General features: G+C 36.2%; 1 protein-coding gene across 1 annotated transcript in view; it reads right to left on the bottom strand.

Annotated features, from left to right (window-relative positions):
- Nucleotides 13,515–26,906, bottom strand: part of LOC109719550 — a gene marked incomplete at its 5' end in the record, with an annotated part of 30,874 nt that continues 17,482 nt past the window's right edge. The window contains 3 exon segments of the mRNA XM_020246304.1: nucleotides 13,515–13,968; nucleotides 14,211–14,312; nucleotides 16,164–16,322. Coding sequence (XP_020101893.1) covers nucleotides 13,816–13,968; nucleotides 14,211–14,312; nucleotides 16,164–16,322 — 414 coding nt within the window.

The following is a 26,906-nucleotide window of genomic DNA, read 5'->3' as shown; positions in this document are numbered from 1 at the left end:
CGTATGTTGGAAAATTGCCCAACGGCTAAGTTCTAAAAATCGTGCTCTTGAAAACCGATCCCTGGAGGAGAGACCGGTCCCCGTGCGCGTAGCCAGCCAAAAAGGGTGAAAATTTGGCTAAGTCCTGAGAGGTGTGCTCTCAGGGACCGGTCCCTGCAGGGAGAGACCGGTCCCTGCAGGGAGAGACCGGTCCCCGTATGCGAAAAATGCCCAGGATAGGCTGTTGTGAAATAGTGAATTGTGAGGGGTTAAGGTGCAAATGTCATATGAGATGGGTGTATAGGTGAGAGAGCTTATGTGTTGGGCTCATTTCTCCCAACCCTACCTAAGAAATATCTCCCTCTCTCTCTAAAACCTCTTCTCTCTTTCTCTCTCTCTAGAGCTTGGAGCAAGGAGGCTTTGAGGAGGGATCTTAGTGGAGAAGAAGACCAAGTTAAGGGTGTTGCTTGCTATTGTGCAAGTGTACAAGGAAAGCTTGGACTCTAGGAGAGTTTCCATGAGTTTTGAGTTAGGGTTTTGGTTTGTTTCCTTCTAACATGCTTCTAGGAAATGAGTAGAGGATTTTTCCCCATGTTATTCATGTATAAGGACTAGTTTGGAGAAGATGATAATGTACAAGGACCTAAAGTTAGAGTTTTGAGATTTTGAGGTTCAATCTTGGGATTGATCTCTTTTTAACCTAATTGATAGGTCAACGAACACGTTGGTGCACTCGGTTCGGCGATATGACGAGCGTGCGCGAAGAAATTGAGGAAACGGGCTAAATTGGTATAGATTGTCGCAGTTTGCGGCATAGAAGTCTAAAAATCACGAAAAATTGGATTACGGCATCTTGGCATCACCAAAAGGTGGGGGGTACTGTCTGGAAACACCGGATTTCTCTCTATGTCTATGTTACCTTCTTTGAGCATATTGGCGTTAGTATTCATGCATATACGATAGTGTGATATGTGTTCTTGGTTGAATTGCATTTAGATGCTTAAAAAATATGTGAAATGATAAAGAACCATGTGAACCATGTATGAAAGAACCCTATGTGTATGTGAATGCGAGAACGGATTATGACAATAGTAAACAAAGGTGACATTGACATTAGTGACCAGATTGGCACCGAGAATGTAAATGACTAAACAAGGTTTAGCTTATTGTGGCATCAGGACCATTGTGGCTCATGTATAATGGAAAGATGCTATGGTAATAACCTATCATGGGCATTGAGGCTTTGTGCATTGAGACAGGTTTGGCTACGTCCTCAAATTGAGGATTGGATCGTACTCACACATTGGTTCCGGCTTGAGAGAGGTAGCTCCTCCTCAAGCGGTGTACTCCGGAGTGTAGACACCACGGGGAGAGTACCCCGGCGGAGATCTCTCGGGTGGTTGAGCCTTGTGCCTCCTCCGGTAGACGGGATATGTGGATTGTGAGTTTCGGGTGAACCAGGAGTACCCCGGGATGATTGGGTAAAGGCCAAAGAGAATGAGACATGAACATGCATGCATATTTATCATGTATTGGATTATCTATCTATCTGCTGACAGTTTTCTTGCAGGCATTGTATTAGTAGTGCATTAGTTGGTTTGTTATCTACTTTCTTGAAATACATATGCCTGAATAGACCTAGTGGACTAGTCGGTGTGGTCGGCGGCCGAACCCAATGGGAACTTCGTTTGGATCTCACACCACCACTAACTCTGCAGATCCGCGCGCGAGCGGGGTGGTGGAGGATTGAGGCAAGGGTATCGCGCCATAGATAGCGGCCTTCGGAGTATAGGCATCCTCTATATATTATAGCTTCAACTTTTGTATGTTGAACTAGAAATGTGAAATGATGTAAACCTTTTATTTTGGGTTAAAGGACAATGTGATGTAAATGAATAGAAAGAATGAATGTAAATAATAGTTTATTGTGTTTGATTCAAATGTAATCAAATGACATGTATATGGATAAACGTTTAGTTAGTTTCGATGCTTTCACTGCAGTTTTTGTTGTTGTTTGCCCTCGTGCAAACCTGTATAATTGCCTGTATTATACATGTTGTTGGAGCCTTGGGCGGACAGGGGAGGTACTGTCCGTTCGGCGTCTGTTCGCGTGCCCGAACCGACCAAATTTGCGGCCCCGGAGCGTGACAAAGCCTGTGACAAAAGCACCAACCGAGGAACCCGCACAATCTGAGGCGAGCAACGATCAGGAACTTTGTGACCAATTGGTTGCGCTAATCTGGGTGGTCCAACAGCAGGCCAAGGTCTCTCGACGCCAGAATAAGATGAAAAGGATCTAGGAGATGATTCTGCAATACGCGGTTGCAGCCTAAGCTAGACAAGAACCCCCCGCGCCTTCGTATGATGTTCCAAATGTCACCGAGGGAGCAAATGTGGTGATCATACTAGTGGCCGTGCGCAGTCAGGACCAGTGATGTGTACCCCTATGATGATTTCGAGCATTTTAGCCCCCAATTATGCAACAATGGAAGCGAAAAGGGAGCAAGCACTTGTGAGCCTTAGAACCTTCAAGAAATTCAATCCGCCTACATTTGATGGAATATGTTAGGATTCGTCCACATTGGGAGTTATCTAAAATATTTCTAATCCATATGGGATAAGAAATAAACATTGGTAATTATCTGAGATATTCCTATCCACATGGGATAAGGAATAAATCTAACAGATAAATCCTAATCTGTTTAAATCTCTATCTATGTGAGATTTAGTTAGAATATGATTAGGATTAACGTCTCCCTTATGGCCTATAAATACATGAGGTATTGACCATATTCGACACATGAAAAAAAAAATTAGAATCATCTCTTCACAAAATTTTCTCTTGGGTTCGCTCTAGGGCACCATCAGAAACCCTAGAGATTTGCATAGTGGGCTACGTTCAACTCTGGTAGCCGGTTCGCAACGAGAAAGAATAAAGTACATGACAGATTCTTGACGGATCGAAGAGTTTGTAAAACAAGACAAGATCAGATCCTGGTATCATAATATATTCCGCTGCGAAAAAAGGTATGTAAAAATCTATGTAATTTTTCTGAATTAATTTGGATGATAAATTTATCCAACAGTGGTATCAGAGCAATTCTTGAGTCAACCTTTCTGAGTTGGCCAATTTCCTTTAAGGAGACTATATATCCAACTAAAACCGAGCGATGGATGAGTGTGTTAGCCTGGTGCTTCACTGCTACTTTTTTTTTATTTCCATTAAGCGCACTTCCGTATTAACCTTCAGGTAATGGACTTCACTTATGCAATTATGCCACAGCCAAACTTCCACTTAAGGATGCAAAGCTTCAGCCAAGGGACAAAGGGTAGGCAAAGTCATTCTCCGTGGCTCTTGCCCTCGGGATTTCTCTATTTGGTAATATACACCCCGTAATAGCTGGTAAAAAGATGAATCGAACCAAAAAAGGGATGGATTCTTCTCAATGCGTCGGCGTCAAAATCCTCCTCTTCCCCTCGCCTCCTCCTTCTCAGCTGTCGCAACTGCCACCGGAGATGTAACATACCGAAAATTCGGAAAATAAAAATGTCGAACTTTAGTCAAATTGACCAATGTGCGAGGATGGTACACTTCGGAAAGTCCGAAGGTGTTAAAATGATCAAAAGTGCNGATGTAAGAAAGACATGATGAAATGATGTAATGAATGTAAGAATTCGATAAATTACTAGATGAATGCAATGTATATGATCAAAAATGAATCATAGTACAAGTGAATGTTTAGTTTCCTTTCTTTCACTAATGGCTATTGCTTACCCTCGTGTAAGCCGTTTGTGTATGTTTCCGCTAGTGCTTTTCTCTAATGATGAAAATGTACATGTGATGAGCCTTGGGCGGATAGGGGAAACTCTGTCCGTTCGGCGTCTGTTTGACGTGCTCGGGTCCGGCCAAATTGGTATCAGCTCCGGGGCGTGACAGAAGAGTTGTCACCTCGGAGTAATAGAAGGGAAAGCAGATCAGCTTATATGGATCGGCGTAAGCCTTCCAAATTTGGTTTTATATCATGCCATAGCTCATAGTGTTGAAGGAACTGACTTAGAGGGCACTCGGTTAAGTATATAGGCGCATACCAACTTAGATTGCGCAATAGTTGTTATTTGATATTACATGATGTGCTGTATGCACAGAACATCCGATGTAATCTATTGTCAGTTTTAGCGTTACTTAGATTAGATTTTTCTTTTCAATTTATGGATACTTAGTTAGCTTTTTATTTAGGTAAGAACTTTTATAGTAATGATTGTTTAAAGAATGATTTCTTTGTCTTAGATTTGGACTTGGATTTTATTAATAACAATAATAATTCTGCTTTATTAGTTTCTTCTGATATTGTGTTTGATTCTATCAAATGGCATGCGAGATTGGGTCACATTGGACGAGAAAGAATGGCTAGACTGGCTAGAGAAGGCCTATTGGGGTCACTCGCTAAGCTTAGCCTACCTCCTTGTGAGCCATGTTTAGCAGGAAAGGCCTGCAGAAAGCAGAGCAACTTATCCATTGGAGCTAGTTCATTCAGACATATGCGGACCTATGAATGTGAGAGCACGTCATGGCGCGTCCTATTTCCTCACTTTTATTGATGACTACTCCCGTTATTGTTCGGTATATCTATTGTCTCACCGTTCAGAAGCTTTGAATTATTTTAAACACTTCTTAGTGGAGGTTGAGAACCAAACAGAAAGAACTCTAAAAGTTCTGCGTACTGATAGAGGACGAGAGTATTTATCAGACCAGTTCTGGGAACTATGTGAGAAAAGGGGGATACGCAGACAATTAATTGTTTCCGACACTCCGCAACAAAATGGTTGCAGAGAGGAGGAATAGGACACTTTTGAAAATGATTAGGTCAATGATGGTGCAAGCTAACTTCCCAATTAGTTTTTGGGGTGATGCGCTGTTGACTACTGCCTATATACTTAACCGAGTGCCCTCTAAGTCAGTCCCTTCAACTCCCTATGAGTTATGGCATGGTATAAAGTCAAATTTGGAAGGCTTACGCCTATGGGGATCGGCAGAATATGTGCATAATACTTCTCATAAATATGAAAAGTTAGGCCATAGAGCAAATAAACAAATTTTTATTAGATATTCTGATTGCTCGAAAGGCTATGTAATGTATGGCAAGCATCCTGATGGAGGAATGACTGAGATAGAGTTGCGCGATGTGGATTTTCTTGAGCATGATTTTTTAGATTTTAGTGAGATTAAAAAGGATCTTGCACTATACGAGTTGCAAGAACCTAATAGAAATGCCCCATTGTTAGATGATAATGAGGCACTGAGGCCACATAAAGATATAGCCCAAAACAGTGGGAGTGATCCTATGGTCAGTGGGAGTGTGCCGATTGACCATGGCTCACAAAGTCCATCATTACGAAGAAGTAAACGTGGAGGAGTTCCCCGTCGTCGATTTGAGATTGAAGGGGAATCATTCATGTGTGCTTCTACAGATGTTGATGAGCCAGCTTCTTATGCAGAAGCTATGAGTTCACCAGTTTGTAATAAATGGCTAGCTGCTATGGAGGATGAGATGAGTTCTATGGCTAAGAACAATGTGTGGGAGTTAGTTGATCCTCCGTCTGGACGTAAAGCTATTGAAAATAAATAAATTTTTAAAATAAAAAAGAAGACGGATGGATCAATTGACAAATATAAGGCCCGACTAGTGGCGAAAGGATACACCCAAAAGCAGGGAGTAGACTATGAAGAGATATTCTCCCCAGCGGTGAGGTTTGTCTCAATTCGCCTGATTCTGGCTATCGTCGCACACTTAGATTTGGAATTGTTTCAAATGGATGTGAAGACTGCATTTCTGAATGGAGAACTAGACGAGAAGATTTATATGAATCAGCCTCCTGGTTTCATAGCCGAAGGATAAGAGCACAAGTGTGCTGCTTAAAACGTTATATTTACGGCTTAAAGCAATTGTCTAGGCAATGGTATCAACATTTTTGTAGAGTAATTATTTCAATAGGCTTTGTGATGATCGAAGAAGACCATTGCGTGTACGTTAAAAGGGAAGAAAACAGTTTTCTTATCCTTTTACTATATGTAAACAATATCTTATTAGTCGGAAATAATATAGAGTTAATTATCACCACACAGAAGTGGTTGTCCTCTTCTTTTGAGATGAAGGATATGGGACAAGCGGATTATGTATTCGGAGTCAAGATCCATAGGGATCGATCTCAAAAATTCTTAAGTTTGTCTCAAGAGACTTACATCAAAAGAATTTTGGAGCGATTCCGAATGCATAATTCGAAACCTATTGATACTCCAATGGAAAAATGTCATTACCTTAGCCTTGAACAATGCCTTAAAATAGAAGAAGAGAGAAAGCAGATGGAAAAAGTCCCATATGTGAGTGTAGTCGGCAGCTTGATCTATGCAATGATGTGTACTCGGCCAGACATATATTTCGCTGTTGGCATGGTTAGTCGATATCAGAGTAATTCTGGTGCGGCACATTTGCAGGCAGTTAAAAGAATTTTTAGATATTTGCGAGATGCTACAAACCTTGCTCTATGCTATCATAGAGGAGAGCTTAGATTGATAGGATACACCGACGCTGATGGATCCGCAGATAGAGATGAACGCAAATCTACCTTGGGATATGCGTTTATACTTGGAGGAGTTGCTATTTCATGGTGTAGCAAGAAACAACCATGTGTCTCCTTGTCAACTATGGAGTCGGAGTACATTGCATGTATAGCAGTAGTATAAGAGGCTGTTTGACTAAGGAGATTTATGATAAATTTGAATGTAACAGCACGTGCAGATGATGCTGTTATTATCTACTGTGACACCAAAGCAGCGATAGCTTATGTGAAGGATCCAAAGTATCATGAAAGATCTAAACATATTGAGACCAGATATCACTTCATTAGAGATATAGTTGCACAGGGTCAGATTGTAATTAAATTTGCATCTACTAATGGTATGATAGCAGATCCTTTTACCAAACCCCTTGTTAGAGATGTTTTTCATAGAACTGTTAGAGAATTGGGTTTGTGTAGAACTTGACCCTTATATATCTTGTATTAATAATTTTGCTAATAAATATTTTTGATATCGTTTTTCATTCATATACATCTTTTTGAATTTTGAATGAATGCACAATATCCTTATAAGAATAAATGTCACGAGGCCTTTGATCATCCCTTTCACACCGGTGATCACCCTGTCGCTAGGAGAGCGAGCAGGATGAGACAAATAGATCACACAAATGCAGTTAGTAATGTAGGTGATCCACTTTGTGCTATAAGAGCTGGCAAGTGTTTAAATCTTGAATGTCGCCTTAGATAAGCTAAGATGGGACTGTACGAAGTCAACAATAGAGATGGTCACGACTCTACTTGGCCTGTATGAAGCCGAATGTAAAGAAGACACCATGTGGGTGACTATCTTAAGGTTTGTTGTCTTGAGTCACAACAGAACCGACATTCGTATGGTGTTTTGAGCATGACATGTCTTTAGAGGTAGCTCCACCATAGCATACATTCATACCGTATGCGCAAGATCGATCACTATGTTTTAGAGAGTGACGAAATTGATTTCTGTTTCGTCGCTGTGTGAGCTTTACGTACCCTTTGCGACTTAGAACCATGTCATGAAGCGGATACGTGGTAATGCTACTTTAGCATGATATCCAAAGGGCATGATTGATTCGGTCTAGTGGAATATGTCTAGGAAAGCAATCAAGTTGAAATGGATTGGCATGAGGCATTTAAGGAAAAATCATTTGATAATACACCTACGATTTGTGACTCACAGTTTGAGCGATTATGTTGATATTTGTTATCAATATAATCATGAGAACAAATGCATTGATAAGAGAGATCTAGCTTGCTCTATGGGATCAAAGATGCTATGATCCGGTGTAGTTCAGTGATTTGGGGTATAGACGAGATTTGGAATTGTAGTGTTATGTTAGTTCGAATGGTGGCTTAATATAACACTCCTTACTTATGATTCTTCTCATTATTGATCGCACCAACCATTCCTGTATGAAGAGCAGAATCGATGAGAATATATTTGGAATGAGAAAGTATGAATAAGTACCAAGTGTGTACGAGTAGGGGATGTTAGGATTCGTCCACATTGGGACTTATATAAAATATTTCTAATCCATATGGAATAAGAAATAAATATTGATAATTATCTGAGATATTCCTAGTCCACATGAGATAAGGAATAAACCTAACAGATAAATCTTAATCTGTTTAAATCTCTATCTATGTGAGATTTAGTTAGAATATGATTATGATTAATGTCTCCCTTATGGCCTATAAATATATGAGGAATTGACCACATACGACACATGAAAAAAAAATTAGAATCATTTCTCCACAAAATTTTCTCTTGGATTCACTTTAGGGCTCCATAGGGATTTGCGCGATGTACTGCGTTCGACTCTGATAGCCGGTTTGCAACGAGAAAGAATAAGTGTGCGACAGATTCTTGACAGATCGAAGAGTTCGTAAAACAAGATAAGATCAAATCCTGATAATCATAATATATTCCGCTGCGAAAAGAGCTATGTAAAAATCTATGTAATTTTTGCGAATTAATTTGGATGATAATTTTATCCAACAGAATAGAAACATGGGTTGACACTACGGAGAAATTGTTTGAGAATTTATATACTCTGAAACGGCATAAAGTATAACTGGCTGCGCACTGTTTGATAAAGTCGGCACAATTGTTCTTGACCGAGTGAATAGAGTGCCATTTTCAGTAGGTGCACCCCATTGCAAACTTATTTCAAGTTCTCACCCTATCACGGTTATTAATTTTTCAGAGCTATCCTCTGCTAGTAAGGTGCACGACCACGGCAAAGGCGTCGAGAATTAGCTAGATTGTCTATGGTTCTGTCTAGTGAGAGTACTTTTTTTTATTTAAGCAAGACAAAGTAGTATTTTGGAGATTACTGGCTTGGCTTGCAAATTTTAAAGGAGTTAAACTTGTAATGGCGTTAACTTAGAATTTAATTAATTTCATGCTTTTCTGTACCCATATCATGCAATGTTGGTTGGGGTTGGTGTTGGTGTATGTTTTCACTCTATGCGGGCAGGGGAAAGCTTGCTAGTTTGGCGAATCAGTTATACGAGCCCGAAATGACCCATTAGGTAGGTCTCGAGACTGACAAATACTACTGAAAAATATATAAATAAATATATAAAACTCCGAACTAAATTCTCGAGTTCCCAAACAGGGCCTTAAGACTCGTCTTATCTTTATCCAGATGGCGATCTAATTTAAGCACACAAATTTGTAGAAGTTCACTAAACTCTAAACTATATAACATAATATAATTAAGAAAATATCCATATTCTTACCGAAAGGTTCAAATTGCGATGTTTTACCAAGCCGCAAAACAGAATGTAAAAATTAGTGTTGGTAAATATTTTGATCAAAGTTTCTATCAAATTTCAAAGGCTAAAATACAGAAAACTCTCTTATAAATATCCGCTTGTTCACTTTTCCTTCCTCACTTTCAAAAATTTATATTTTGCCTACTTAAAATTTCAGAAACATTTTTGGAATGATACGGCTTTAATGGAGATGACAAAATAACCAAATTATCCTTACTTCTTNAATATATTTTTGTTATTTTTAAAGTCATTTTTTATATAAATTATAAGAAATTGATGAAAAAAATTTTAATATATTTTTGTTATTTTTAAAGTCATTTTTTATATAAATTATAAGAAATTGATGAAAAAAATTTTAATATATTTTTGTTATTTTTAAAGTCATTTTTTATATAAATTATAAGAAATTGATGAAAAAAATTTTAATATATTTTTGTTATTTTTAAAGTCATTTTTTATATAAATTATAAGAAATTGATGAAAAAAATTTTAATATATTTTTGTTATTTTTAAAGTCATTTTTTATATAAATTATAAGAAATTGATGAAAAAAATTTTAATATATTTTTGTTATTTTTAAAGTCATTTTTTATATAAATTATAAGAAATTGATGAAAAAAATTTTAATATATTTTTGTTATTTTTAAAGTCATTTTTTATATAAATTATAAGAAATTGATGAAAAAAATTTTAATATATTTTTGTTATTTTTAAAGTCATTTTTTATATAAATTATAAGAAATTGATGAAAAAAATTTTAATATATTTTTGTTATTTTTAAAGTCATTTTTTATATAAATTATAAGAAATTGATGAAAAAAATTTTAATATATTTTTGTTATTTTTAAAGTCATTTTTTATATAAATTATAAGAAATTGATGAAAAAAATTTTAATATATTTTTGTTATTTTTAAAGTCATTTTTTATATAAATTATAAGAAATTGATGAAAAAAATTTTAATATATTTTTGTTATTTTTAAAGTCATTTTTTATATAAATTATAAGAAATTGATGAAAAAAATTTTAATATATTTTTGTTATTTTTAAAGTCATTTTTTATATAAATTATAAGAAATTGATGAAAAAAATTTTAATATATTTTTGTTATTTTTAAAGTCATTTTTTATATAAATTATAAGAAATTGATGAAAAAAATTTTAATATATTTTTGTTATTTTTAAAGTCATTTTTTATATAAATTATAAGAAATTGATGAAAAAAATTTTAATATATTTTTGTTATTTTTAAAGTCATTTTTTATATAAATTATAAGAAATTGATGAAAAAAATTTTAATATATTTTTGTTATTTTTAAAGTCATTTTTTATATAAATTATAAGAAATTGATGAAAAAAATTTTAATATATTTTTGTTATTTTTAAAGTCATTTTTTATATAAATTATAAGAAATTGATGAAAAAAATTTTAATATATTTTTGTTATTTTTAAAGTCATTTTTTATATAAATTATAAGAAATTGATGAAAAAAATTTTAATATATTTTTGTTATTTTTAAAGTCATTTTTTATATAAATTATAAGAAATTGATGAAAAAAATTTTAATATATTTTTGTTATTTTTAAAGTCATTTTTTATATAAATTATAAGAAATTGATGAAAAAAATTTTAATATATTTTTGTTATTTTTAAAGTCATTTTTTATATAAATTATAAGAAATTGATGAAAAAAATTTTAATATATTTTTGTTATTTTTAAAGTCATTTTTTATATAAATTATAAGAAATTGATGAAAAAAATTTTAATATATTTTTGTTATTTTTAAAGTCATTTTTTATATAAATTATAAGAAATTGATGAAAAAAATTTTAATATATTTTTGTTATTTTTAAAGTCATTTTTTATATAAATTATAAGAAATTGATGAAAAAAATTTTAATATATTTTTGTTATTTTTAAAGTCATTTTTTATATAAATTATAAGAAATTGATGAAAAAAATTTTAATATATTTTTGTTATTTTTAAAGTCATTTTTTATATAAATTATAAGAAATTGATGAAAAAAATTTTAATATATTTTTGTTATTTTTAAAGTCATTTTTTATATAAATTATAAGAAATTGATGAAAAAAATTTTAATATATTTTTGTTATTTTTAAAGTCATTTTTTATATAAATTATAAGAAATTGATGAAAAAAATTTTAATATATTTTTGTTATTTTTAAAGTCATTTTTTATATAAATTATAAGAAATTGATGAAAAAAATTTTAATATATTTTTGTTATTTTTAAAGTCATTTTTTATATAAATTATAAGAAATTGATGAAAAAAATTTTAATATATTTTTGTTATTTTTAAAGTCATTTTTTATATAAATTATAAGAAATTGATGAAAAAAATTTTAATATATTTTTGTTATTTTTAAAGTCATTTTTTATATAAATTATAAGAAATTGATGAAAAAAATTTTAATATATTTTTGTTATTTTTAAAGTCATTTTTTATATAAATTATAAGAAATTGATGAAAAAAATTTTAATATATTTTTGTTATTTTTAAAGTCATTTTTTATATAAATTATAAGAAATTGATGGAACAGTAGTGATGAAACCCTGACGGATAGGGCTAAATGCAACAATTTGAAATGTTGAGGGAGTAAAATATAAGTTTTTAAAAGTTAGGAAGGAAAAACCAAAAAAACAAATATTTAAAAGTTAGTAAGATTTAAAAAAAAACAAATATATAAGGGCTTTTTTTGCAAATAGCCCCCTTACAAATTTTTTTTTTAAATCTGGCCCTGTCAAAAATTTATTTGCAAAAATAGCCCTGGCCCCGCCACGCAAGCGCCACGTCAGCGCCACGCGGGCGGGACTGGGCCAGATGGTTAAGTTGAACACGGTGAACCATTCACTGTGTTTAATATAAAGTTTTGTATTGGACACGGTGAATCATTCACCGTGTCCAATACAAAATAGCTAAGATCAAAATATTTGTATTGGACACGGTGAACTATTCACCGTGTCCAATACAAATAATTAGACACGGTGAATGGTTCACCGTGTCTAATACAAATACCTCCAACTTAGTCATTGTTGGGGTATTTCATTCACCGTGTCCAATACAAAAATCTTGTATTGAACATGGTGAATGGTTCACCGTGTTTAACTTAAACATCTGGGCCCGCCCTGCCCGCGTGGTGCTGACGTGGCGCTGGCGTGGCAGGGGCAGGGCCATTTTTGCAAATAATTTTTAGACGGGGCTAGTTTTGCAAATAAAATTTGTCATGGGGCTATTTGCAAAAAAAGCCCAATATATAATCCTTGATGTTTGCATCACACTCTTCTCATCGCTCGCGTAGGCCCCTTCTCGTAGCTTTCCCAGTTATCCATTTGATGGAATAATGTTATTATAAGATAAGATTTAATTCTAAGCTAATTTATGTAGACATGATATATTATGTATTATAATCGATTATTTTTATTATAAAATTATTAACTGTACTATATTAATACATATTATTTATACTTAAATATTATAATAAAAATTTATTTTTATTAAATCATAATTTTATGTCAAATTCAACTATCATTTTTTTTTTAACTATTCTTTAATATTCCATAAAATTAACGAAACGTAATTTAAATTACCTGAGAATAGCGGCATTACGAACTAAACACAACTTTACTTTTATTACCAAACACAGTTTTACTTTCATTTTCCATAATAGTGAACTATTTCAGAAATAAAAAGAAACTATTCCAATATTTGTTATTCAAAAACAAGACAGTCCTACAAGCACTGAAAAACCAAAAGCGCTTTAAATCTATCATCTTCCGATGCTATAACAAAGTAATAATAGAAAGGACCACAAGAAGCATGAGTTTACTCTTTCCCCCCTAATTCTCGCTACTACTTTATAGGATTGGAAAAAAAGAAAAAAAAAAAGAAAAAAAAAAAGAAGCATTTTTGAATCTGCTGAAATATAAAAAACGAATGCTTTTAAACATAATTTCTAAACAAGCCGGGGATAAAAAGGATCTAACACTAATCCGCACCCGCACATTGAAGGGAATCTAGAATGAAAAGAATTGATAGTGATGATAGCGTCTATGAACTTGTGCACACATTCTCATAAACATGGGGGAAGAAATTGCAGGAACAGGAGAAGCAAGCTGCAATACTACCTTTTCAGGCATAGGTACTTTTCGTTATGGTGCACCGCAATTTCAGCGAGACAACAAAGTATAAATATCACGAAATCTACAAATTTATTTATGATTAAATTACAATTTTTGACCAATCTGATTGGACAATCTAAAATAAGCAGCTTCTGAAGCAACCTGTCTTGCTTACAAGAGTTGCCAATCTTCTATAAATGTTAATGTACATTGCAACTGAAAATCAATATTCATGCTGAATTGCTATTTATAATTTACAACATTGGGTTGGGGGGGCGGCCTCTGCCCTTTCAAAGGCCCACTACAGAGTCCCCTCTTTTGCCATTTTGAGGAACTGGACAAGCGTAATGTTTGGAGGCATCTCGGGCGAGCCTGCTTTCTTCTTAATCCGCGTTGTCTTCCAGAGCTTCCCGTCTCTCAGGGTCGTAACAGTTATTGATATCAGATTGTAAAACTGTAATTTTTTTTTTTTTTAAGAAAAAAAAAAAAGAGAAAGATGCAAGTAAAAAAGAACTGCTTGCGACAAAATCATTCTACAAGTGCAAAATCATGAAGAGCTATTATTAGATATCAAAGCCATCGACTTGAAAGTGCAAGAATTATAGATATAAACAAAAAAACTTTTAACATCAAAAGGGTGAGATTGGCGTAATGCTACTTTAGCACTGCTGGTTTTGAAAGCAGAGAAAATTTTACCTCACAAACGCCATGAAGCAGCAATCTATGAAATGGGTCCTGAACATGTAGCATAAGCACATCTTTATCACCGCCATCTCTGATAAAGGCACGCACCCGCTCCTACAGATTATAGGCAAAATCTTTCAGGAAATGAGCATCAGATTTCAACAAAAGTAAAGATAGTAATTTTCTCTCATAAAACCAAGAAGTATAGAAAGTAATATGTAAATGGCATAATATATGTTTTATGGGACACGCAAATCTAAACAAACAAGTGTAACAAAAATTAGGATGCTTGGTAGCATTCATACACAAGGCCAGTGCTCATGCAAGCAATAATTTGTGGGTCATTTACTTTGTGTAGATCGTTGGCCAGAAGTGGCACGAGATAGGAATTTTAAAATTCCAAGATGGATAATTATCATCACATTTATACTAATCGCAAGTCAGAAATACATCAATATACATCAATCACAAGTCAGAAATAAAACAATTCCAGAACTAAATGAGGGAAAGAAAGTCCGTGGTGGGTATATCCTACCAACGGAAGTAACAAGTAGTGTCCAAATAGAAGATTCCTCGAGGGAGAGGAAGATAGTAAAAACGAAATAGATCAAGGCAGAGACACCTCTAGAAACAGTTAAAGAAGATCTGTCAATATGTTTTTTGATGGAGACTCTACCCAAGTTAGGTGCTAAGTTGTTTTTTAATTTGAATTAAAGTAGAAAAGATTAGCATTCTTGTTTAACAAAAATAAAATAAAATAATAAATAAAAAAAATCATGTGCAGTTTTATAGCCAGAAAGGAAAAGCATGCATTTGTCATTACTTAAAGCCTTACGCATAGGAGTTCTTGCTTCATCATGTTTTTGCTATTGTACAGTAACAGCTGTGCAACTCCTGAAAGTGATTATGTCATATCACTTTCTCTAACTAATCCCATATGTTAATGTTCATATATGAGATTCTCATACCACTTGATGAACTATTGTGAACCTTTGTTGTGAGTTTAATGCCTCATTCAAACACCTATCCCTTTAATTAACATATCAGACATGTGAACTATTGTATGGGGTGGGGCCTCAAATCATGACAGCTACTTAAGTAAAAATTGTTGCCCACCTCCACATGGGAGCTGGGATTATGTACACTAGAGCACAAAAGTAGTTAAGTCTGTTATATTCAGATAGCAGTAAATCATCTACCTTGCAGTAATTCCAAACTTAAGGAAGTTGCGGTGCATACAAACTGAGAAACATATGTAATTCAGAAGATAATGTAGCACAGGATACATAATAGATAAGGGAAGAAAGATCTATAAATATAATTGAGGAATTGTGGCATACCAAACAGCTGAAAATTAGAAATTAAAACAGCAGCAGAGAAAATGCTAGGCCATGAGATAACTAAAACAGCGGTCAATGAATGGTGCTTCACAAGAGTTTTATGAAGAGTGAAGACGCACAAAGCCAACAAAGGAAATTTCCATGGAGGAATTTTGTGGCCTCAACTTATTGAGAATAAAGTGAAGCCCTATGGTTTAAGTCGTGCGATTAATCATTGTAATCAGCAAGGCCAATAGTGTGGCATATACTGCTTCCATAATAGATCATAGAAAATGGAAAATACTCTGGAGCAACTCAAGAGATATAGGTTATGATCCTCTCGAAAATGTGTAATGTCACTGGACAATGAGGCTTTAGTTATACTTGACAGTGCTACAGCAGTCCAAGGACCAAAGAACAACATTTCTTAGTCTCCCATCAAATTGTTCATATACATCCCTCAACATTTAGTAAGAAAGCACGTAAACAGATAAGAAAATTAGATTGATGGTTAAATCTTGTCATAGAAAAAGTGCACTAGTGAGAAAACGGCATAAATAGGAAACAGAAAAGCATGAACCAAAATATATGACCATATATATTGACTTCAATAACGAATGATATTCTTTCTGTAATAAGTACATACTTCATATCCCTCGATCAGATCAGACAGAAAGTTCCGCCTTAGAGCTTGTCTTGTTCGGCAATCCACACGATGCCAAGCACTCAGTGCGATCATCTTATCGCTATCAACATGATCTTTTCTTTTTGTTGATGACCTTTCCATGTTTTTAATCATTCTTGCCTAACAATGGGAGGTCACAAATATATTCTTAACATAAAATATTACAACAATAACTGGTCTCTAAAAGTACATATTTCAACAAAAAAACAACCATGTCGGTACATGTATTAAGCAGCATATAAGTCATTTCAACATAAAAAAGGAAACCAGATTAACTGAACTGCACATCTTTTAACTATACTATTTGACACTTCCTACAAATCCCATGTGGCATGCCTTTCTATTCTCCATTCCACGTGGCTGCGAAGCATTTCTTCCCCCACCTCTACAGCTGTCTCTGGCACACTCTCTCTCTTCTTTTTTTGCCCCTTGTGGTGGTGCGCTTCTCACTCATTCCGCCCCTCTCTCTACCCAAGCCTCTCTCTCTCTCTTCGCCTCTGCTCCTGGCTGAGCCTCGCTCTCTCTCGCTCCCCCTCTCCTCAAGTTGCCGCTCCTCTCTCTCTTCCAGTGTTTGAAAATGCGCGCCTGAGGCGCGCGCCTCAGCGCCTAGGCGCGAGGCCCGCGCCTCAGCAATAGCGAGGCGAGGCGCTATTGCTGAGACGCGCCCCTAGGCCCTGAGGCACGCGCCTCAGGCGAGGCGCGAGGCGCACATAAGGCGCACGCCTCGGCATATTTAATATTTTTTGGATTTTGGATTAAAGTTTTTGGGTTATTGGGTTTCGGATATAAATTTTATGTTTTAGCCCGATAAGATTAGTAAAAGAATCTAAAAGAAACCTAAAAAAACCCTAATGAAATCAATCTATCGCCCTCTCCTCCTACCACTCTCTCCTTTTACCGCCCTCTTCTCCTTCTTGAGGCCAAATGAAAACATTGGCACCACAATCACTTTTAAGTTGAAAGTCGAAATATATTTTTTTTAACTTGAGAACCTATATGCGTGTATTTTCTTTACTTTTTTATAGTTATTTTAGTTTTGTATAGTTATTTTGGAGTTTTTTTAATGTAGAATATCAAATTAAATTACTGTGCGCCTCGCCTTCTTGAGGCGCACGCTTCGCAGTGCGCCTCGCGCCTAGGCTCCAGGAGAGTCTTGCGCCTTTTTGCGCCTCGCGCCTTTTCAAACACTGCTCTCTTCCATCCCTGGCATCCTCTCTCTCTTCCTTCCTCCTCTCTCTCTCTCTCTCTCTTAACCTCTCTCCGATGCGACGCTCCCCTCCCCTCGCCTCCACCTGTCACCCACCGCACGATCCTCCCTCTCCCAGGCTGCAGCCGAGCCACCCCTTTTGCCTCTTCTGGTGCTCTGTGAGTGTGGCTCCGATGCCTTGCAGCCGGGTCCGCCGCTTAAGGGTGGCTCCGATCGCTGGTGCCTTGCCGCCCCCTACTTGGCCCCTACTCTACTTGCTGCTAGGCCTATTTAGCCCCTGTTTGAAGCCATCCTTGGCTCTTTCTCCAAACCAGTGGGCAGAAAAAAAGGGTAAAAGGAAAAAAATATATTTTTGTAATATTAGGTTTTGTGCTCTGTGAGTGTGGCTCTTTGTCCAAACCAGGGGCCACAAAAAAGGGGCGTACAAAAATTATTCGTTTTATTTTACATTGGTTATTCTTTGCTCTTCTTCTGCATACTCTTCTTCAATATTAGGTTCCCTCTATAAATAGCTACCCTGTGCATTCAACACAGTATCTTTCTCTGCCCAGAAGACAAAGTAGGCTGGTAGGCTGTTCAATAATGCCTGTTCCTGCATATTACCTTAATACCTTAATTAGCTTGATGTCTCCTACAATTTCTTGACTGTTCTCTGCCAGAAAATGCTGTGCTTGCAAATCGTTGCTATACTGACTAAATTAAATGCCTCTATCTTAGGAACACCTTTTTCCCCTTTAGCTCCTGTTGGCTCCGCATTAAACAGAAGGTAAGGACCACCTTCAGTCTTTACAAACCCCTAATTTGCCAACTGTAGATTAAAAAACAATTGTATTCTTCTCTATTTAACAAAAGCTAAGGACCACCTTCGGTCTTTACAACCCCCTATTTGCCAACTGTGGATAAAAAAAAATAATTGTACTCTTCTCTATTTGTTCTTTTGCAGGTGATGTACTAGCCCTGCATCCTACACCCTGCACCTTTTTTTGTTCTCTGAGAACCGTCGTGGCGGGTGTTCATAATAAATAGCAAGAGTTGGACGGCCTCTTCCGAGGCAACCCTGTATTGCTATTCTCTAAAAGTCCTTCTTTTCCTTACTTCCACTGTCTCCTTTTCCTTCCAATATCTTTTGTCCTTTCACACTCTTTTGTTCTTAAATGCTTTGCTTTTTCAAGTCTGTATTGTTTTTCAAATGTCTTGCCTTGTCTTGCCTTTAAAAGGCTGTTTACGTTTTGATTGTTGCCTCGAGGCAATGATGTCAGGTTATTGGAATGCTCTGAACTGGCGAGCTCGGGTTATCGGAAGAGTCTAAATTGTCGCCGATGCCATGTTTCTGTTTGTGCTTGATTATGGACTGTTGCCCGCACAGTCGGTTGGACGGCATGTTCGTACGAACAAGCAACCACCTACTTACGCTAGCTTTCGTGTTCCTGCCGTATATACATTGAGCTAGCCTGTTCGGATGGCAACGGCAGTTGCCCAAAAACATTCGCCTTGCGGCGCTTTCCCTGGGACTCACTGTTGCCATAGAGTTGACCTCGAGCTTGCCTATTCAAGTGATGCCAACGGTAGCCCAATATTTTGTCGCCTTCCGACCTTAGCTAAGCCTCCCTTTTCATTCAGGGTTCTCAACTGCTATGTTTAACTACTTCTTGGATTTATCCTTCCTTCGTTGTCTTTTGTAATGTGTTTCTGGCTTTACCTACTCTTTACCTGTTTGGTCTTCGTATATACTTATATATATTTATACATATGTATATATATCTGTACATGTACATGTATATGTTTATATGTATTTAGGCTTCTTAATTAGCTACTTATTTTTTGTTCGCTTTTTGTTTTTTTCTTACCTGTTTTTGCTGCTTACTTCTAAAAAAATAGGCACAAAAAAATTAGTAACTTGCTTTCGCATGGGAATTGGCTTGCTCTGCTTATTTCTTCAAGGATTTTAGGTTGCTGCTGCTTACTTAGTTTCTTCTAAAAAAAATGTTCTCATCTTTAATTACCTGCTTCGCCTCAGATTTTAATAACCTGCTTCCGGTCCGTTATTTAGTACTCAACTAGAAGAGCACCTCTTCATCTAAGCACCCCTTTCAATATATTCTGTCCTTTTAGACTCTATTTTGTTCTTAAATGCTTTGCTTCTTCAAACCTGTTTTGTTTGTCAAATGTCTTGCCTTTAAAAGCCTGTTTAGGTTTTGATTGCTGCTTTGAGGCAATGATGTTAGGTTATTGGAATGCTCTGAACTAGCAAGCTCAGGTTATCAGAAGAGTCTAAATTGTCGCCGGTGCCATCTTTCTGTTTGTGCTGGATTATGGACTGTTGCCCGCACAGTCGGTTGGACGGCGTGTTCGTACGAACAAGCAACCACCTACTTACGCTAGGTTTCGTGTTTTTGCTGCATATACATTGAACTAGCATGTTCGGATGGCGGCGGCAGTTGCCCAAAAAACATTCGCCTTGCGGCGTTTTGCCTGAAACTCACTGTCGCCATAAAGTTCACCTCGAGCTTGCCTATTCAAGTGATGCCAACGGTAGCCCAATATTTTGTCGCCTTACGACCTTGCCTGAGCCTCCCTTTTTGTAATCGTTACTGTTTGCATTCATGCATTCGGGGTTTTCACCTGCTGTGTTTAGTTAGGTTTTTGGCTTATCCTTCCTTTGTTTTGTCTTTGCTAATGTATTTCTGGCTTTACCTACTCTTTACATGTTTAATCTTCGTATATATATATAATAATATATACTATATATATTATTATATATAATTATATAATTATTATATATATAATATAAATTATATATATATGCTACTAATTTATACTATCAACGGTGCGGATCGCTCGTCTACCAATTTTTTCGATGAGCGGATTTCAAATCGACGATCGGACTCGTTAGACTGAATCGTACACTATTGTAAGTATTTAGAAATCTAATTTCATATCTTCAGAATCATTTATCTACTCAACAGAGTCTAAATTGAACTGGTCTGAATTATAAAAATTCATGAAAATAATGATTAGATTTACATCAAGATAGATATCTGTTCTTCTTAATAGTAAAAAGATTTTTTATAGAATTTCATAGCATTTGGATGTTTACACCTGTGTAAACTCACAACACACCACATGGCAATTAAATTATCAATTTTAAGATTGTTGATCACTATTCAAGATGATGGTCGAAATCTGAATTTGTTTTCAATACTTGTTCAATAGTATATCAGTCTACCGTAGCGATCTCGTTTGGAAGTCGATCATCGAATAAACTAAGGTAGCCATTGGAGGCTCGTGCTACGATGCATACGTAGCCATTTATATATATATTTTATTATATCTATTATTATTATTATATTATTATATATCTGTACATGTATATGTATATGTATATTTGTGTTCATATTGTACTTGCTCTCACTAGCTACTTATTTTTTGTCGCTTTAGTTTCTTCCTGCCTTTATGCTTTACTTAATTGTTGCTGAAAAATATTATATATATATATATATTATTATATATATACTCTTAGGTATGTAGTGGTATGTTATAACATGATAGCAAACGGCCGTTTGCCATCCTATTTTTTTCGATGATGAAGCCTCCAAAACAGTATCGTCGCATGAACATGATCCATACCCTTAAGTGTTCTAGAACAATTTCAATCTTTTCGAAATATTAGCTAATGATCAAGGTTCAATTTGTAATTTTGAATAGTATATATGAATGTTTTCGTATTACAGTGTAAAATATCCAATAACTGAATTTTCGTATATGATAAATTTTTTAAAAACTATTTAGAAAGATCTATACCTTCGATCTTGATAAATTATTCATCCTTTTAAGAGATTTATTCAGCTTTCATTTTACGCACCATTGATAACAGAGAACAATATGGAAAGCATAAAATTTTATTTTCTAAATACTTAATGGTGTGATCATTTTTCAACAGTACGATCGTCACTTTGGAGGTTCGTGTCATGCGAAACAATCATGGGTCAACGGAGTCGTTTGCTATCTATAGATTCCAGTAACTCATTATATAATATTATTATATATATATATATATATATATCTGTACATGTATATTATGTATGTGTATATATGTACTTACGCTTCTTAATTAGGTACTTATTTTTTGTTCGCTTTTAGTTTTTCCTTCCCTGCTGTTGCTGCTTACTTAATTGCTTCTGAACAAATAGGCACGAAAAATTAGTAACTTGCTTTTGCATGGAAATTTACTTGCTTGGGTTCCTGCTGCTTCTTTAGTTTCTTCTAAAAAAAATGTGCACATCTTTAATTACCTGCTTTGCCTCAAATTTTACTAACTTGCTTCCAGCCCGTTATTTAGTACTCCCTCAACTAGAAGAACACCTCTTCCTCTAAGCACCCTTTCACTGCCCATGTATGTGCATATGTATTGTAACTTCATGTCCTTAGTCAACTTTGTCTCTCTCTCCCATTACTTGGTTACATCATGCGTTTGTGACTGTTCATGCTGTACGTGTGTGTGTGCCAGTGCGTGCCTGTGCATCTTCCGTATATACGTATAGCTTCTGCTTCTTTGTTACAGTCTTTCATTTTATATATGTATTCCTCTACTTTATTTCTTCACAGTTTTTTGCTGCTACTACTGAAAATGAGTACAAAAAATTAATTACTTGCTTTGACCCTTTTGTTTACTTGCTCGCTTATTTCTTCAATGATTTTGGCTCCTGCTGCTTGCTTACTTACTTCTAAAAAAAATGAGCACATACTTTTAATTACCTGCTTTCCTTCTAATTTTTTTAGAACTCCAAAAATGGACGCTTGCTTTAATTACCTGCTTTGGCTCAAATTGTAATAACCTGCTTTAGATCTGTTATTTAGCACTCCCTTGGCTAGAAGAACACCTTCTTTTCTCGGCATGCCTTACATGATCTGGTGCCTCACTGTCCATGTATGTGTCTATGTGTGCGTGTGCGTGTGCGTGTGCATGTGCGTGTGCGTGTGCGTGTGCGTGTGCGTGTGCGTACATCTGACCATATATATATGTATAGCTTTTCCTTCTTTCTTAAGGTCTTCAGTTCTGTACGTGTCTTTCTCTACTTATACATGGGTAGAAAAAAGATTCTTCAAAAAAAATGAGCTCATACTTTTAATTACCTGCTTTGCCTCAGATTTTAATAACCTCCTTTTTATCCGTTATTTAGTTCATCTACGCCCATGTATGTGTACAGCTTTTGGTTCTTTCTTAAAGTCTTTCACTTCTAAATATGCCTTCGTCTACTTATTTCCGCACAGATTTTTTGTTGTCATTACTTATTTAATTATTTCAAAACAAACGAGCACATACTTTTAATTACCTGCTTTGTCTCAGATTTTAATAATTAGTTCATCATCTGGCACCTTATTTTTGGTTTGCACTTATGCACATGTGTGTGAGTGACTGTTCATGCTGTACGTGTATGCGTGTGTGGCTGTGTGTGTGCGTCTGCCCACGTATGTGTATAGCTTTTGGTTCGTTCTTAAAGTCTTTCACTTCTATATATGCCTTCGTCTACTTATTTCCTCACAGATTTTTCGCTGTCACTACTTACTTACTTAGGTTTGCACCTATGCACATGTGTGTGAGTGATAGTTCGTGCTGTACGTGTATGCGTACGTGGCTGTGTGTGTGCATCTGCCCATGTATGTGTATAGCTTTTGGTTCTTTCTTATAGTCTTTCACTTCTATATATGCCTTCCTCTACTTATTTCTTCACAGTTTTTTTTTTTTTTGTCACTACTTATTTACTTCTTCGAAATGGTTTATTTACTTACTTCTCTGAAATGTCCAAAGAATTTTAATTCACCTTTTCCGTGTTGTAGGTACAAAATCTGAATTACCTGTTTGGCGCAAAATTTTAATCCCCTGTTCTGTGCTCATTTTTCTTTGTACTCACGTAACTAGGAGTTGCTATCATGCTTGATTGCCACATATGTCACGTTATCAGATCTTTTAAGTTATTGGGTTTGCTTACTAATTTCTCACAAATACCGTACGTCAAGTCGACCACTATTCGTACTGTTCTTTCAGTCGCTCTCTCCTCTGGATGGTCTCTCCGATAACTTGATGTGAAGAATGCCTTTCTTCATGGCACTCTCTCTGAAGAGGTTTATATGAAACAACCACCTGGCTTTGTGCATCCTTCGCTTCCTAGTCACGTTTGCCGCCTACGTAAAACGATATATGGTCTCAAACAAGCTCCTCGGGCTTGGTTTCAGCACTTCACTTCTTTTCTTTCTGAGATTGGTTTTGTTGGCAGCACTGCTGATCCCTCAATGTTTGTTTGTCATTCTTTCTCTGGCACTCTTGTTCTCCTCTTGTATGTTGATGATATTATTGTCACCGGCAGTTCCTCATCTCTTCTCGATGCTCTTATCGTTACTTTACAACGCGAATTTGCCATGAAGGATCTCGGACCGCTGCATTATTTTTTGGGTATTGAGGTTCATCGCTCTCCATCTGGTCTTCATCTATCTCAACAAAAATATGCGCATCAATTGCTTCAGCGACATGGTTTTCTTGACAGTAAGCCCGTTTCTACTCCTCTTTCGCCAACATCTCGTCTCTCTTCCCATGAAGGGCATCTTCTTGAGGATCCATACACTTATCGTAGACTCGTTGGTGCTCTCCAGATCATCACTTTCACTCAGACGGATTATTCATATGCCGTCAAACTCTGTTCTTCAGTTATCTTCTGCACCGTGAAACACCCACAATGTCAAGCGGTCAATCAGTATTCTGCGTTAATATCTGGGGACGCTGACTTATGGCCTTCCTATCGCTCGCTCGAACAATCCTTCTCTTGTGGCCTCGCTGATGCTGAATTGGGCGGTTGCCCGATACACGCGCTCTACCTTCGAATATTGCATTTTCTGGCCAAATCTTATCATCCTGGTCCGCTAAGAAAACAACCCATCCATTTCTCGTTCTAGTTCTAAGCAGAGTATCGTGCTGTAGCCTACACACTTGCTGAGACAGTCTGATTCGCCGTTCTCCTTCGTGATCTTCTTGTTTTCTTATGGCGCACTTTCATATTTATTGCGATATGATCTCAGCACTCACCTACCTTGCGGCCAATCCTTTCTCCCATGCTCGCCTAGCACATTGAACTGATATCCAATATTTTGCGGAAAGGAAGTTACAGTCTGTGATTGCCTTAATCAATCCCTTCTGACAAGCGGCAACTTGCCGACATTTCACAAGCCCCTGTCATCCTCATCGTTTTTCGATATTGCGGCTCAAATCTTCCATCCGAGCACAGGACTTAGCTTGCGGGGAGTTACGATAATAGTTTTATCTAATATTAGCATGTTTACGATATAATAGGAGTATTGTGTATTATTGCTTATATAGAGTAGTTACAGTGTTTAAAATGGCGAGGCGCCGCAAAAAGCGGCAAACTCTCTGGATGCCTAGATCAGCGCAAACTGCGAGGCGCGCGCCTCAAAGGCGAACGCACATAATTTAATTGATATTCACATTAAAAAACTCCAAAATAACTATACAAAACAATAACTATAAAAAATTAAAGAAAATCATGCATATAGGTTCTCAGTTCAAAATGAATATTTCGATTTCCAACTTAAAGTATTGTGGCCAATTTTCATTTGCCTCAAAAGGGAGAAGAAGAGCGATAAAAAGGAGAGAGTGTAGGAAGATGAACGCGGTAGATGGATTCATTAGCGTTTTTTTTAGGTTTCTTAGATCCTTTACTAATCTTATCGGCTAAAACATAAAATTTATATCCGAAACCCAATAACCCGAAAACTTTAATCCAAAATCCAAAAAATATTAAATATGCCGAGGCGCGCGCCTTATGTGCGCCTCGCGCCTCAGGCGCGCCTTTTCAAACACTGGAGTAGTATCATTGCCTTCTATAGAGTAGGATTATATAGTATGTAATCCTAATTATACTCTTACTATAGTAGTCATTGTTACTATAGTAAGACAATCTCTTGTACTATATATATTCATTAATACAACTCAAGAGGGTATGCACTTTAGCCCTTCTTTTACTCCCTTTTTTTAACATTCTTTTCATTCTCACTATGTACCCTTCTCTTTTCCTCTTTTGGCTTGCCAAGTTCTCTGCAACATTTCATTCTTAATTTCTTCCTAATTTTCGCGTTTCCCTAAAATTATGAACATGTTTTTTGCTCTGTTTGCTTCCCTTTTTTCTCCTTTCATGCGTTTTTCTTTCCCGCAGGTTTTTTATTCATTTCCCTGGTTATTTAACTATTTGGAAAAATATTTTGTGATTCCTCCTTTTGCAGTTCAGGCCATGCCGACTATTAACCTATCTTACAGTAAGCTGTTGCATGAAGTTTATGAACAGCTACAGCTAGAGGTGCCTCAGTCTGCGGTGAGTTCTAACTTGGATGGTCAATTTGTTAGCTCCATGGATTTGCAGATTCCCCGGAATGAAACTGTCGTTGAAATGGTCCGGTGTGAGAGTGCCCCCTTTCCTACTTATGCTGCTACTGAGCAAGATGCGGCACGTCGAGCTCTAAGGAGGCTGAAAGATGAGTGCGATTTGCAGGTCAAAGATGTTAATTACGAAGACTCTGTGAGCTACAAAAATTTGTATGATCATTAGCTAACTGAGTACGCCGTGCTGTTTGCACAATACAATAATCCGACGCGTGAGTACAATATCTTGAAGGAGTGTTACATGACCACACTTGCACAAAAGAATGAGTACATCAATGAGAGGGTCATGTTGCGCCAGGCTATCGGGGAGTGCCACGACGCGCTGAACCGCCTTACTGTTGAACCACCTCCTGCTACGGCCAATCCATCTGAGGCCATGTCTAACCAACTGGATTAGTTCATGGACCTTTTTATGTTGGAAGCTCTGTTTTGGTTGGCTCTTAATATTTTGGTTTGGGACTATGCTTCTGTCTTCGACAGACCTAGCTGTGTATTCTCCTTCCTTCCTTAGCTCTATTTTGGATGTGTAACTTTGGGTTCTGTTTTGTTACTAACTTTTGGTCTTGATTTGTCCTATCTCAGTTATGGTTACTTTATTGCTTTAAACTATCCTGCTCGCTTTCTTCTGATTCCATTTAAGTAATTACGTTTGTTTTGGGGTAGAAAATGTTTGGACTCGCTGTGTTAATGTACTCGGGTTTTCAACTGTAGTGTTTAACTATTTTCTGATATCAGTCTTCCTCTGTTTAGTCTTTGCTTAGTTGTTTGGGGTGGAAAAAAGTTTGGACTCGCTGTGTTTATGTACTCGGGTTTTCAACTGTAGTGTTTAACTATTTTCTGATATCAGTCTTCCTCTGTTTAGTCTTTGCTTAGATATTTCTACCATTATTTTTTCAAAGGCTTTCCAATGTTACTTCCTTTTTAGTTGCTCCTTACTAACATATATATATATATATATATATATATATATATATATATATAGAGAGAGAGAGAGAGAGAGAGAGAGAGAGAGAGAGAGAGTTGGACTAGGCTACTATTAGTAGCAAAATCC

This window comes from Ananas comosus, linkage group 13, assembly GCF_001540865.1.
Source record: "Ananas comosus cultivar F153 linkage group 13, ASM154086v1, whole genome shotgun sequence".
NCBI classification, from domain to species: Eukaryota; Viridiplantae; Streptophyta; class Magnoliopsida; order Poales; family Bromeliaceae; genus Ananas; species Ananas comosus.
The sequence above is the reverse complement of the archived record's forward strand: the minus strand, read 5'-3'. Positions and strand labels throughout refer to the sequence as shown.